This window comes from Phyllopteryx taeniolatus, chromosome 16 (assembly GCF_024500385.1).
Source record: "Phyllopteryx taeniolatus isolate TA_2022b chromosome 16, UOR_Ptae_1.2, whole genome shotgun sequence".
NCBI lineage: Eukaryota > Metazoa > Chordata > Actinopteri > Syngnathiformes > Syngnathidae > Phyllopteryx > Phyllopteryx taeniolatus.
Genome location: NC_084517.1, coordinates 22,268,864 through 22,284,508, shown reverse-complemented (window position 1 = coordinate 22,284,508; position 15,645 = coordinate 22,268,864). Strand labels below are relative to the sequence as shown.

The window sequence follows — 15,645 nt, the reverse complement described above, 5'->3', positions numbered from 1 at the left end:
GGGATGGCCACGGAGAAGGAGACATGAAAGCTTGTGAACAAATACAAAATGGAGGAGGGTGGGGGTAGTTGAAGGTTATTTATGCCCCTCCCTTGTTCTAATCCCATTTTGCGCTTGACTTTTAAGTCTAGCGATGTATAGAAACAATGTCGGATGCACCGTCTAATCCTGTTGGGGCCATGAAGCCGGCTGCACTCTGACAGTAATGACTTTCATTTCCTCTTTTCCGGCAACGCGACCGGTCGGCACGCACGCATGCTAGCACTTCGCGGGCCGGACGCCACTTTTTTTGTGCCGCGCTTGACGGGACGGGCCTTCCTCCTCCCTAACCGGCCTGAACCCGCAACCCCTGGGCTCCCTCACTCCTCCTTCATCCATCACTCGACCCACTCGGGCTTCCTCCGCCTCCGTGCTTCCCGTGAGCTGATTAACTCGCTCGCTCCGTCAACTGACGCCACATTTGATGTCTTCCCTCCGCGGTAATTTACGCTACGGTTTTCAACTACCGGAAGTACGAAAGGTTCTGAGATGCAGACAAGATAGGAACGTATTCAGCGCTACTGTTCGACTCTAGACGTGGCTCCGTTGGTAGAGCCGGTCATCCGCTGACCGAAAGGGCGACGGTTCGAATCACGACTCCTCACTGTCCGCTACTACAACTTCTAAAATAACAAAACTACTATAATAACTGAAAAAAACCGTACTACTACAAAAATCATGGTACTGTTACTACTAGCACATGTTCCTCTCCACATTGTACAATAAAAGATAAGATAATGATAATAACAACAATGGGGAACATCATTTTTGTTGAGTTAGGCCAGACAGCTGTTTTTAACTACTTTTTGCGTGCGGAATCCAAAACTGATCTCCGTTTTTCTCTATCACGTCAAGTTTTTGAACTATAGATCTGTACTTGACAGATGTGCGATTGCTTTATAAAACTTTTCCAATATTGACAATGAAAAATGAAAGAAACAGGCATGACTGCAATGTTTATTTAACCCTATTATGTTTTACAAAGAATACGGCACAAGTCCTCTGAATTCCTACTATGCTAGCTTTCTGTTTGCAGATATCGACAGTAGCGACCTATCGGGAACTGCGCGCAGTCTCAATTGTGACTGCACAAACAAGTTGGCACGTCGCTGTCGATGAGTCCAACCGTAATCAGCTGGCAAGTCTCACTGCAGCTAATCAGTGGAATTTTGCTTATCTGAAGGGCGAGCTGAGGAGAAAAAAAAAACGACTGCAATTTTGGAGTCAGCATGCCAATTTTAGTTTTAATCAGCATAAAAAAAAACTCAACAGAATTTGTTTTTCCCCAAATTGTTCCCCTGTGTAGTAATAAACAACAGCAGCTCCTACAATGAGTAGTGGTAATAATAATGAAATGAAGGCACACGTTCTTGTCCACACTGGCCTCTCGCAATTACGCAGACGCGACCCGCTGCGCCTTCTCGGCCGAGGCGATGTCGCCTCTAAAGCCGCTTTCAAAGCGCACAGCTGCATCTCCTTTTCACGGCTGGAGTGACGGGGCGCAGAAAAGGGGAGGGAAAGAAAAAGAAAGGGAAGAACGGCACGCCATAAATACCAAAGCGACAGAGAATCATACCAGCCGGCGCGGAGACAAAGGAGCTGACGGCGAAAGAGCGCAAGTGAAAGCGCGGCGATATGTAACAGGTTGCTTTATTTCTGCGAGCGGCCACAGAGCACGTTAACGATGTTGTCATTCAGGTGCCGGTGTCAAGTGGTGTAAAAAAAAACCAACAACAAAAAAGCGGCAGCTACGCCATGACCTTGAGCCACCTCCTTTTTACAACTTCGCTTATCTCGGCCTCTTGTCCTCAAACAACTTGACACAGGAACAAAAGAACACTGATAACAAAAACAAAAAAACCAAAAAGCAGCTTTGAAGGGGAAAATGCCCAATAAACCGAATAATCTCCATCTTGGATTAACAGTGTGTCATAAAGCAATTTCATGTGGCCTTTCTTTTTTTCCGGCCAATAAAAGTCCAAACGGGCAAACGCACGAGCGACTCAAGTGTCGTCGGGCAGCCTCGAATCAACGGCATACGTGCCCGGACGAGCGTCGGCGGCCTGCGATGCGGAGATAAGCGGCCACTTTCATCCGGAACGTCCGCCGACTATGCATGTATTTGAGTGGAGGCTTTTCTTTTTTGGGAATGCTTGTAAACGGGAGGAGCTCCAGCTAACCACGCGGCTGTCAGTCGATCGGGTGACACAATTGCTTAGCACTGTGCCAAAAATACTGGATACTGTATAAATTCTATTGATTTGACGGAGGCTTTTTACTGAGCGCCTTTATTCGTACAAATGGTCCAAAGTAACAGAGAGAGCAGCCCCTGATTAATTGTGTTTGGGGAAATACGGTCTCGAGTTTTGTTTGTGCGGGTTAGTTAGCAGTAGTTAGTGAGCAAATACGGTTCCTTGCCCGATTGCTACAACGGCTCCTCCCGGTCCATCGTTCGATGAGCAAATGTCGCTGAGGCCATGCTCAAGAAAAAGATGACATTCCTCCATTTTTTTTTTTTTTGCACAGGCAGCAGAATGAATTTGGCCTCCACATAAATAAAGGAGGGTGTCAAGTTTCACTGGGAGACAGCAGAGCAGGTTTCGCACTTGCACACGCGCAGGTGGTGTAAGTGTCGCGGGGGAAAACAGAACAAAAAAAAATATGTTCTTTGAAATGGACGTTTTACAAGACACGAAGTATAGACGGAATGTGTGCAAAGCAATGCGCGGCTTGGCGACCGTGTTACACCACATGCCAACGGGAAATATTGTTATGGTTACAAAACCTCCTTTGTTAAGAAAATAAAAACATGCAAACAGAAAATCATGCAATGCCTTTGAGTTGAAAAAATAAATAAATAAAAATAAAGGTTCAAGAGACGCACAGATGACGTATTCCAACAAAAATATGTTTAATAATATTCGTGATACAATACAAGTATACACCCAGCGGACACTTCAGTAAGTAAACTTTGGAAATGTTTTAGGATCCAAAGCTGAGCTGCATAAAAAAATAGAAATAATAATGGAGTTGAATAAAACATTGAAAAAATAGAAATATTAATGGAATTGAATACAAAATTTAATTAAAAAAACAATTTCAAGAAAAAAGGAAACAAAGTTTTGTACACAAAAAACGGTGACTGAGTTTTTTTAATTTTTTTTTTAACTTAAACCTGTTCCACAGAATTGTACGAGTTAATGTAAACAACAAAATTTCAATTCTGTTGAATAATTGATATAGTATCGTACATATAAGTTGACTGCATCATACATGGGGGGGGGGGGAATAATAAAAAAAATGACATCAATAAGCAGCGTTTCTGTGAATAACGGGAGATCGCTTTCCCATAAAAATCCGCCAATAGGCGAATGCACAAATGCCAAAGCACGAATATGCGGGCGTTCCTAATATTGAGGCCGGTGGGTGAGTGTGTAACAACAAAATGAATCACGCCAACATCATCCAAAACGATGATGCGGAAACGCTCGGAACGATCAATGCTCACATCTGATTGGACGTCTTCGTGTCTCCTGGACCGCTGTCCCGCTTTTGGGGTTACCTGGTGACAAGAGCAGCAAAAATCAACATTACGCCAAAAGTCTTTCTCGAGAACGCCCCATCATGGGGACAAATATTGAAAAACTGCTCTCATCTGACTGATGTCTCCTTTGAGATTCTCAGCGTCAGACTGACTTCTTAGTAGCGAGGAGTGTCGTGCTTGTCCCGAGAGTCGCTTGTGCGGCCGCGTCCTTCGATTAAGCCTCTCGTCGTACTTATGCTACGAATCAAACGATACCGTCGACGAGTATCCCGAGACATCGGCAATTCTCAATTGACATTTTTTCTTCCTCAATGTGACCGCTGGCGGCCGCCTGTAGGGCGGCGCCCCTAGCGCCCTTATTGACCAGCCGCCACTGGTGGTGAGCGACTTTTACAGAAGTTAAGAACATGAATTGTTCAAAAATATGCTGGTCATATTTTCAAACATAACATGCGTACATGTTCAACGTACCTTTTAGAGCACCTTATTAGCAAACTGAGGATGAGTCCAATTAGCGCACTTAGCAATTGCATAAATACCAAGTGAAATAAATCCGCGTGCATGGAAGGAGCACTTTTTGAAGTCCATCTTAGGAAAAGAGTCGTTCAACAAGCGAGACTTGCGTCACCGATGACGTCGGTTAGGAAAAGTGGAGGTGAATTCGTCGGAAACATCTTTTCCGGATGTCGGAAAGGAAGCGCCTTTTCGTCTCTTCTTGACCCCATGACCTTTTCCACAAAGGTTAAGGAAGGTTGTATCAAGGTTTGGAGATAATGGCTTTCCAAAGAGGCCACAGCACAAAGTCAAATGTGACTTGCGTCTTGTGTGCAAAAGAATCGATGCGATAATATGATAATATAATATAGAATATAATACTACGAACCTCTTGTTGCGACACGCATCCAGGTCTTCCTCCAGGAAGTCGGCCCTCCTCTGAAGGAAATCGACCTGCGACATCGACACGCGTCATCAACCTTCGGGAATGAACCGTCGTAAATATGAAAACTTTGCGCGAGTTGTGCTTTTCGCCGGAGAAGAGGGGCCCGAGACAAGTCGGCTCGGCGGATGAAAGGCTCGCCTGTCGAGTGCAGGGGGGTCAGGAAAGAAGGGTCGGGGTCACGAGATGAGGGCGCAGGGGTCAAGCCACGCGGGGACCGCGTGGAAAGCCTCGGCGGCGGGTTGGCCGAGTTTCGGACGGCCTTTCGTTTGGCTCCAAAGCGGGCCGGCGTTTATTTATCAAGTGTCTGGCCAACGTGAAAATAAACTCCATCACCGTTTGCACATTGAGTGCCTGACACCTTCCGTTCTTTTTTCACACTTGGAACATAGTCCAGCGTGCTGAAATGTTATTTAAAACATGGCCCGTAAAGGTAATAAAGGTTTTACGATTGACAGCCACCCGCCAATGGATAACGACATCATTTCCAAAGACGCCGCAGTTTACAGCGTTGAAATGCGACCTGAGACGCGACCCCACGGCGTCCGAGTATAACGCTCGGCGTATTATGTAAATGTTGTCAACATGGAAGAGCTTTCTGGCAATTTTGGGGAGCCGCGCGAATTTTCACGGATAATTCGGCGTGTGTTCAAAGAAGGCGGGATTGTGCGCGAGCACGCCGCAGATATGCGAAGCATCGTGCCAGTCGCATGACACGGCCAATTGTGGGATTTGCTTTTCGGCCTGCCAAGGGCGGCTGGCGATGCCCACATTGTAAGATTTCGTTTGCCTTTGTACATTTTGCCACATTTTTTTCCTCCGCACAATTATTTAGCCGCTAACCCTAACTCGGCGAGTGAGTGTGTCAAAAGCAGCTTGGAAAAATTGTAGAATATCACTTTTTAAATATTCGTACGTAATCACCGCCCAATAAAAAGCACGCAATTTACAATTTATTTGTTCCTTGAAAAACCAAAATGTTTTTCCCTTTTCATTCCAAAATGTGGTTGTTTTTTTCCGAAAACATGGAAAAACAATACGGGAACACTTTATCCATCCTGCCGCATTTGCACTGGCAGATATTTCATATGCGATTCGTAAGAAATCTTGCTTTGATTCAATTTGAAATGCCACTGCGCATATCCGAATCACGCCACTTGAGAATGGAGTCACTTGCAGCGCGGGCATTGTATATCGCGGCGCCAACAGCCTACCGATGCACAATTTGAATCTGCGGCTCGAAGTTCCCACCTGAGCTTTGAGCGACGCGATGGTATCCTCCAGTTCTCGTCGGAGCTCGGCGGGAATCAGACCTTTAATTTTGTCCTCGTACTCCCGACGCACCGCCGTGACCTGAGAAAGACGTCAGACCGCCCAATGAGAATTAGCATGCGCGTACGTCCAAAGGCCTTTGCTCCAGCGCGCACACGCGAGAGGCGATTACCTCTCACACGCGCGGCTGAAAACATACTGAATGGCTCTCACACGAAACTACAAGGCTTTCCCATGCGCTCGTGAACGGCTCTCCCGTCAAACATCACTTAGGCGCTTGACGTCGCTCACCAGACTTCTTACAGATTTTCCCTTCGTCAGCTCTAAAAGTCAGCTCTAGGAGGCTCTCAGGTTCTGTTCCGATTCCAATTCGGATTCTGAAAATGAATTGAATTGAGATACAAACTTGGTCAAAGAACGGATTGAAGGCACCGCTGTACCCGACCGGTGTCGATTGTATACGCAACTTTTTCTGGCCCAGGTAGCAAAACACACACGCACAGCAGGCATTCCTGCTCTATTCATAGCTCAGAGTTCCCTCACGAGTCAGAGCGGCTTCACGTCACCACAGGGGGTCCCGCACGGGCCAGCACGACGCCCCCTGCTGGCCGCTCACGTCTGGCGTCGCTCGCTAACGCCGCATTTACGCGACACGACGCATCAACGCGGCGGCGGATGGCCGGCGAGTTCGCGCGCTACATCTCCGCCGGGGGGAGGAACTGGAGGAAGTCTGTCTGGGGCGAAATTACACGTCTGATTATAGAAGCTGAGAACGGCTTTCAAACCGACAAACACACATGAATGGAAAGCTCGCCGGGGTTCACTTATAGCAGCGCAGCGCGCAAACGCAGCCTGCGAGCTATAAAAGCATGTGCGCCATCAATCCGCTTGCTGACTCACTCAGTTTTGGTAATTAAGAGCAAAAGTGCGGACCGAGTGCCACGCCAAATTCTTGCCGCTGTCTAGCGCGCTGTTGTGCACCGTTGGATGTACCTATTTGAAGATTCTTTTTCAAATTTACTTCAATCTTTTGTTTTTTTTTTTGGATTTATCACTGCTTTTTCAAGACATTTTTGGGTTAAAAAAAACAACAACAAAAATGCAATTAAAATGGCCGTCAATTACCCCCAGATTTTGACTATTTGCGGTCCGCCCTGGTCCCCTATTGCCTGTCCACTGTATGTATATGCATGCTATGAACAGAATACGTGTCGCTCTACTGTGGGTCGAAGTCGAAGACGACGACGAGGTGGAAAGCGGGTTCTTTGGCAGAAAGAGAAGAGGAAAGCACAGAGCCTAGAACTGAATGTGGGGACTTTTGAATGTCGGGACTACGACAGGAAAATCTCGGGAGTCGGTTGACCAAAGAGAAGGTCGATGGATGTTGTGGGGGGGGGGGGGGGGGGACGTGAGGGCAGTTGGTGTTCGACAGGAGGATGCAGGAGAAAAGGATGCTGACATGGAAAAGGATGACGCGCTGTGGCGACCCCTAGAGGGACGAGCCCGAAGGGAAAGAAGAAGAAGAAGAAGTAGGTCGTCCAAAGTGGGTCGCGTTCGTGACAAAAGATGACGGAGTGAATGAGGAAAGCCGTGCAAGAAAATACTGAAAAGTACTGAGTACGCCTTTAAAGTGTCCAAAAGCTGCGGTTACCTTAACTGCGATCAGGCTGCCGATGCGCCGAAATCGACGACGGTAAAGCACGCTTGAGTGAAATCGAGATCGACTTTTAGTGCCAAATGACCGGGATTTTGGAACAAAGCCAAAGAAAAAGCGTTGACGCCGTTTCTCGAAGCAGCCGACTGAAAAACTTCGCCTGCAGCCCGTTTCAAAAGGCAGCAATAGTTCCTGATTCCGATTGTTTTGAAGAGTGCCGCGACGAGCGCCAGTCACTTTCCTGAAATTACAACATTTCATCTAAATATAGTCCTCCGATGGTGGTGCCCCGTCGCTACTGTCACACGCCGCGTTTTTTGACAGCTGCGAGCGGAAAGGAACAAGCCCGCAACACTTTCAACGTTCACGTGAAGTTTGTCACGTCGTCGCCAAGGTTGATGTATGCTAACGAAGGCGCGTGTAAGTCGTTGCCAGGAAGACATTTTTGCGGGACGAGTGAGGAAAAAACCTCGTCGGGAACAAGGCGGCACATCAAAAACGACGGCAGTCACGAAGTTGGCGCCTCGGCATCCGTTGAGGTCGGAACGCTTCAAAGCGGCTGCGGATCCGCCGGAGGGTGCGGGAACCAACGCGGGCGGGTGTTTCCCGACCCTCATCGAGCCAAGACATTCGAAGCATTTCAAGGCGCAGACGTTACGCTACATAAAAACCTTCCATCAACTGCTACTTCGCACATACAACAACACTCACAGGTGTATATTCTGTGACTTTCTTATTTTTGGTAGCGATATTGAGCACATTTAATATTTAAGATTGTCAGCTCCAACCCGTTTAGTGGCACAAATACACTCTTAGCACACCTCCGACCTCTGCATCGTCTTATAAAACATAAGCTAATCAATCTGGAGTTTGTCATCCTCGGTCAGGCAGGAGGAAAAAAAAAACCAGCACGAGTGCTCATCGGTCTCCCAAAATCGGAAGAAACGTCAAGTAGCGCCCGTGGGACCGGCTCGCTGACCGGCGCAGATTTACGGCGAGCGGATCAGAGCGAGGGGCGCCGGGGTACGCGAGAGCGAGCGAGCGAACGAGCGCCTCTGGTGTACGAAGACGAGCCTCCTGTGCGACGATATTCGCGAGCGCTTTCTTCTCAGCGTGCGTCAAGGTCAAAACACTGCCTGATGACGGACAGAGCATTCTGCGTGTCAGCGCGCAGGCGGCGGTGGCATTCCTGGCCCTCGGCGCCGCCTCTTCAAGGCAAATCTTCACGTGCGAGGGGGCAAAAAGGACAACGATGGCAGAGTCTCGGGGGACCGGAGGATATCGGCGCAGCGGCCCAGAGGGCACAATTCATTCGATGCGTCTCGTGCAAGGAAGCTTCTGGAATTTTCTGCTCAGGATCGAGACTGCGGGGAAGATGTGACTGAGTGCGTCACGCCGCCAGCGGAGCGAACAAACGCAGACGAGCGGCGCCCGATTACCTTCTCTCGGCTCTCCAGCTCTTTGCCGAGCAGAGTCTTCTCTGAGCTGCGCAGCTGCCGCTGGAGACTTTCCACCTTCTCCCGCTGGGCCTGAGGGAAGGCAGAAGACGGTGAGCGCCGTCGGCTCGAGGCGAGCGCGGGACCCACGCGGTGAGGACGGCGAGGAAAGACGAAGCAGGCGGCTGGCAAAAATCGCAGACGGGCGCTCCGAAAACACATTTGTCAAACTCAAGGCCCGGGGGCCACATCCTGCCCGCCGCATCCATTTGTTTGTGGCCCACTCAAGTAAATAGAGTGCAACAACATCAACGTTGCTTGATAAATGGATTTAAAAAAAAAAAAAAAAAAAAAAAGGTTGAAAATCTGTTCCACAATTACAATTTTCTTTACTTTTTGAGACATCTTTGCAAGCATTTTTTTCCCACCAAGGCGCACCGCGCACCGAGCGATGCAAAGCGACTAAACTGTTCGGCAACTAGTTCTCGTGAGCAGCTGAACATCGGCCGCCGGCTTTGGAATTGCAATGCAGGAAAACAACAAACTCTCCCGATGTTTGTTGTGTGTTATCATTCATTATAGGTTGGTTTTGAGTGACTTGGGTGCGTACTGCTACGGACACTCCAGTCAGCGTTTTGGGGGCTGCCGCCGCTTAGTCCTTTCCCGCGGTCACATTAGGCTGCTCGCAATAACAATCCAGACAGGAAGTGGAAACAAAAGAAACGTGCCTCCTCTCCTCAGGGAAGACTTTGTACAAGATTGTGGACGAGATGGCCCGGCTTCACAGATCAGGACTCTCGGGTTTTAGCGCTGCGAACTTATCTAAGCGCCGTCACGCTTGAAAAGAAAAGGGCTTTCCCCAAACAGTTTGCACAAAGTTGGACAGGAGTTAGCCGATTGGCGTCAAAGCACGTCTATTTTGCGATCAAACCCAATTGCTCCCCGTGTTGACGGCTCCTAATTATGTCACAACAGTCATTACGGCAAAGCTGACCTCATTGTTAAAAGACCACAGCCGAGACTTTCTCGCTCTGGGGATCAGCAAACCTTCGCAGGCGTCGCCGAGCCGATCGTTAATGGAATTGTTATCTGTTTATATTTGGAGGCAATAGAAGCGGGGCATTAAGTTGATTACATTTCCCATCTGGAGGCTCAATTTGCCTCTTTTAAAGAATCCGACAAGAAAAGAAGAGAAAAAAAGGACGGAGAGGAAAGAAAGTCATGAATGCGTTGTTTGCGTGAACGGAAAGAATGGTGCCGATTGTGCGTGGAGCCCAAAAGCAGACGTTTGGAACGCGCATGTGGACACGTCGGCTTGGATTTTGGAGAGTGCAAGGCACACGCGCACACACGTAGCAACAAGCGTGTGAGGGGCGGGGCGTCACGAGCATCACTGACCTCCGTCGTCGCTCAGTGAGACGAGTGAGGCCAGGTGCGAGCTGATTTCTCGCGCTTCCCGGAACGCAAAACGGGCAGCGACCGCGCGACGATGCGTCTTTTGAACTTTCACGGTTAACAAAGGTGTATGTCAATAAATCGGAATAGTGTAGAAAAGTTAGTTCGCGTGAGAAAGTTGTTGTCCCTTTCTTGAATTTTGTTTTACGCATCATTCGGACAGACATGAAGCCATCGGCGTTTGTCGGCGTTTCATCCCCCCTCCCTTTGCCCGCCGTTCGCCAACGCGTCGCACATTTCGCGGGTTCCGCTCTTGACAAAACCACGCAGCGGTTTGTTTGTCCGCTACTACTGGAGAAAGAACCGATACTTCAAACTTTGGCCCAGCTAGGCGAGGTCATGAGAAAACAAAACGTACTCCGATACGCACACAGGAACATTATTAATTCCGAACATTTACAAAAAAACGAAAGCCATTTGAGGCCCACGTGTACGGAAGATGACGACGACGACGACGACGACAACCCGAAGGCCGCGTTCCAGGAAGGACACGATGACAAGTTTTCTTCCTGAATAGCAATTTTCATATTTGAAGCCACTCTAACATTGTGCACAGTTTGAATATCAACATTTATAGGAAAAACAAATCTTGACTTCAACGATATTACGCATAAAATCTTCATATAAAAAATGAACTAAATGCTTACAAACAAGCTGTTCTTCAACACTCATTTCAAATATTTAGATTTTAAAAGTGAAATACAGTTGAAGCGCGATTAGGCGGTGATTCTTTTGGATACCACTAGAGGGAGTTTAAAAAAAAAACACATTTTGAGAATCGCTGCATAATACAACTAAATAAAACGAAAACAAAAGAAAGGAACTCACCTTCTAAAGACAGAAAGATGTTTCTGTCCCCTCGTGTTGTTTGTGTGCAGATTTACAAATACATTTATCCGCTTAATTGATACTGAATTCATTGTATTGCTCCTATTGTGCAGAGCATCCATTTCCTGTTTTCCTCTTTGCCCGTCTGTGGTGGCATCACCAAACAGCCCGAAACACATCCATCCGTCCATTTTCATCTCACTGAATATTTGCGGCCAACTGTTCCCGAAAATGGAGTTGAAACTCCCGATTTGTACAATCTTTACGCCGTTTGAATTTCGTTGCGCTGTACTTGTTTGAAGGGCAAAACGAAAAGCAGACGGCACATTTGTTGCGAGTCCCAGTTTGTGACATGACATTTTCTCTTTCCGTGCGCCATCACGGTCTTTGATCATTAGAAAACCATTAAAAACACACACACACACACACACACACACCGTGCCTGCTGTCCTTCCTCTCATGCAACGGAGAGCTCGAAACTCGCGGCGAATCATTCGCAGATCAACAGACAACATGGAAAAAAAAAGAGCTGCCGTTTCCCGTCTTGATCTTCTTAATCAGGCCACTTTGCAGACGCTCGCCATCGCTGTCCACGTCGCTACCACCGTTGCCGGCGATTTCATCATTCTATTTTGTTTATCGGGAATCAAAGGCTGCGTTTCACCGAAAAACATCGAGGAGGAGTTGCGAGGATTGCGGCAACTGAGACGCGGGACAGCTCGTCCGTTAGGTGGAACATTCCGTGAAATTCAACCAACAGATGCGCCTCAAACTAACAACCTTGCAAGTGCGTGACGGGAACAAAGAGTGCCATCAAAGAAAGACAATGTCCAAAAAGTGTGGGATCATTTGATCATTTAAAAAAGAAGATAAAGTGCAACGTCTACTGCCACACAATGAAGTTATGGGAAAGAGTAGTGGAGGCTGAGACTTCTGACTCAGGACAGAAGTGAGTATTTGCGAGCAACAGTATGGTTTCATGCCTAGAAAGAGTACCACAGATGCATTATTTGCCTTGAGGATGTTGATGGAAAAGTACAGAGAAGGTCAGAAGGAGCTCCATTGTGTCTTTGTAGATCTCGAGAAAGCCTATGACAGAGTACCCAGAGAGGAGCTGTGCTACTGCATGCGGACGTCTGGTAGAATAATACAGGACATGTACGAGGGCAGCAGAACAGCGGTGAGGTGTGCTGTAGGTGTGACAGACGAATTTAAGGTGGAGGTGCGACCGCATCAGGGATCGGCCCTGAGCCCCTTCCTGTTTGCAGTGGTGATGGACACGCTGACAGATGAGGTTAGACTGATGTTTGCAGATGACATTGTGAGCTGCACTGAAAGCAGGGAGCAGCTGGAGGAACAGTTCGAAAGTTGGAGGCATGCACTGGAATGCAGAGGAATGAAGATGGGCCCAAGTAAGACAGAATATATGTGCATGAATGAGAGAAGTGGTGGGGGGAGAGTGAGGCGACAGGGAGAAGAGATAGCAAGGGTGGAGGACTTTAGATACTTGGGGTCAACCGTCCAGAGCAATGGGGAGTGTGGTCAGGAAGTGAAGAAACGGGTCCGAGCAGGTCGGAACGGGTGGAGGAAGGTGTCAGGTGTGTTCTGTGACAGAAGAGTCTCTGCTAGGATCAAGGGCAGCAAAGTTTAGAAGACAGTGGTGAGGCCGGCCATGATGGACGGAGTAGAGACAGTGGCACTGAAGAGACAACAGGAAGCAGAGCTGGAGGTGGCGGAAATGAAGATGTTGAGGTTCGCTCTCGGAGTGACCAGGTTGGATCAAATTAGAAATGAGTCCCATCGGAGGGACGGCCGAGGTGAGATGTTTTGGAGACAAAGTTAGAGAGAGCAGACTTGGATGGTTTGGACACGTCCAGAGGAGAGAGAGTCAGTATCTTGGTAGAAGGATGATGAGGATGGAGCTGCCAGGCAAGAGAGCGAGAGGAAGACCAAAGAGAAGGTCGATGGATGTCGTGAGGGAAGACATGAGGGCACTTGGTGTTCCAGAGGAGGATGCAGGAGAAAAGGACGCTTACATGGAAAAGTACGGCGCGCTGCGGCGACCCCTAAAGGGACGAGCCCAAAGGAAAAGAAGATTTTCATGAGGAAAAAGTGATGTCATCAGCGTCACGCAACCAAGCTCGTGCCATCGAAAAAGTTGCCGACGAGGTGCAGCAGAGCAAAACTCCCCGTTTCACCAGTTTTACAACCTTTGCCTGGCAGCTGCATTGGCGGCAATACAGCGTCGTTATTACGCAAATTCCTTTCTCAAAGCTTCAAAGCGATAATGCTACCACGGCACGGCACGGCACGGCACATCAAACAGTCGGACGGCGGCAGCTTCAGGGCGTCGTTTTACGTGCCACGTAAAGTGAAAGGTTGACTGACAGTTTGTAAACATCGGTGGCGCCCGCAAAGATTATGAGCAAATTCCACCAAAGTTGGAGTTTTTTTTTACACAGCTAAAACTGCCACGGCGGGAAGACGGCGTCGTTATCACGCAAAGCCATCGTGCCAATCTTCAAACCGAAACACCTGCGCCAGATAAAACAAACCACGGCGGTGGCGTGTGTCAAAAAGCGATACGGGGACTAACAGCTTGCAAACATTGGTGGCGCCCAAACAGGTTAGTAGCGCGGATGCAGCCAAAGAGCCGCCGTCTCGGAATCGGGGGCGGGGGGAAACGAGGTAAGGACAAGACTGACGACTTTTGCTGGCCGTCGTCTGCTTGGCCTCGTTTTGAAGCCGTGCCCGAAAACAACTTTTTATAGACACTAAAAGCATTATTATGTTTGATCACGCAAACATGCTCACAAAAAAACAGATGGAATAAAAACATGGCAGCCAGTTTCGTTTGATAGTTTTATAGAAATGACATCACTGGAGAAGATGGAAGCCATTTTGCTTGGGAGCCGCGAATTGCGAGCTCCCGCTTTGACAAAAAGTTGATCTACTCACAAAATGATTCTCTTGTATGTCTGACGTGTTTTTGGTGTTCTTCTGCAAGAGCATTTCATTACCGCTTGCCATTCGTCGCTGGCATGAAGTGGGTCCGAAGTTTTACAATGCCCCAATTTTGTATTGAAACTCAAGCAGTTCAATGTCTGATTGTACTCTGAAATGAAAGCACAGAACAAATCAAAGATTATTCTAATAATCGATGAATTTGTTGATGATTTTTTTCAGTGGATTGGATAAAAAAAATGTTTCATTTCCATCCCTCCATTAAAACAGAAATGGATTACGATGTCTGTCACATGTCAAAAAATGTTGAATGTTGTAAAAGCAGGAGCTTGCAAATGTCTCATTTTGAGTCAACACAAAGCTAATCTGTCTGATTTCACGGAGGACTACAGAAATCGGAGAATATTTACTGTTGAGAGGCTGAAAGTCTTGAGGATTTGGACAATTAAGTTGAACAGGGGAACAATTCATCAATAAATGCCAGATGAATCAATCAAGTTGGGAGTCGGCTGGAAAGTATCCAGCGGGCCGGTAAAGTCGGCGGCCGTCGCCCCCCGGCCGCATCCTTCCGATAAAGGCCCTTCCCGCCATTCCCGCAACTGCTGGTGGAAATGTTTAGCCACCGTGGCAGACAGACGTGAATGACAAAAACACTCACATATCATATAAAAGTCACATCAAAAGATGAGAAGAAAACACGAGAGATATTACTACGTGTTGTCTGTTTCCATAGCAGCCTTTCCCAAAAACAGATTCTGCTTTGAGTTTTTATACTGCAAGAGTGCAACTTTTCAAAAGAATAATACAGTACGAATGTGCTATTATTGAGAAGCACTGAGGGCTTTTTGATTCATATATGTTGTCATAAATTCATGTATATTGTGTTCTCCGTCATGGATTTAACTTGCAGTATTTGTACACTTCCATGACAGTCAAGAGTGTTGAAATGCTTCTAAAAAGCTGGCCTACGTGTGCGCGAACGCGTACGTGTGCGTGCGGAGGATTGCGGTTAAGCTCGTCCAGATGCTCGGAGCGATACGCTCGTTATCTGCCATGCGGGCTGGGATCATTGGGAAACGGTCCGGCGCGATGCGGGAGGATCCGATGTCCTCGCAGAAAACTGGACGGGGAGAAATGGAAGAGAAGAGAAGAGAATGCAGGCAGGACAGAAGACAATCTGAAATGCGAGAAGCGAATCCACCTTTGTCCACCGCACGCTACTTCCTTGCGGCTTGAAACGAGCGACGCACGACTGGAGTTGGAGTTGGATGTAGTATTGTACTCCGCCGTCTCCAAAATGCCGCAGGTCAACAGCCACATGCCGAGAAGGAAATACGGCGGACCCCCGCGCACTTGAGTTTCTTCAAATTTGTTTGCAGTTTTTTTTCGGGCAGGAACCAACTCAAGAAACACTTGGTGGCGATTTATCGCCGTTTATTCAAGAATGTTTTGGGTTCCAAAAATCGATTTTCAATGCGGTTAGAATGGGCGTCAATTATCCGTGGATGTTCGCTAT

General features: G+C 47.8%; 1 protein-coding gene across 18 annotated transcripts in view; it reads right to left on the bottom strand.

Annotated features, from left to right (window-relative positions):
* The window catches only part of cep112 (centrosomal protein 112), a 103,012-nt gene that overhangs the window by 5,987 nt on the left and 81,380 nt on the right, over nucleotides 1-15,645 (bottom strand). The window contains exons 24-27 of one of the 18 annotated variants that reach the window (XR_009784886.1): nucleotides 8,886-8,975; nucleotides 5,772-5,873; nucleotides 4,467-4,531; nucleotides 3,548-3,601 (exon numbers count right to left, since the gene is read on the bottom strand). Coding sequence is in view for 11 of the 18 variants with exons in the window: in XM_061749709.1 (XP_061605693.1) it covers nucleotides 3,257-3,601; nucleotides 5,772-5,873; nucleotides 8,886-8,975 (537 nt within the window). In the remaining 7 variants the exon portion in view is untranslated. The other 17 variants (XM_061749714.1, XR_009784890.1, XR_009784891.1 and 14 more) reach the window with 17 other exon arrangements.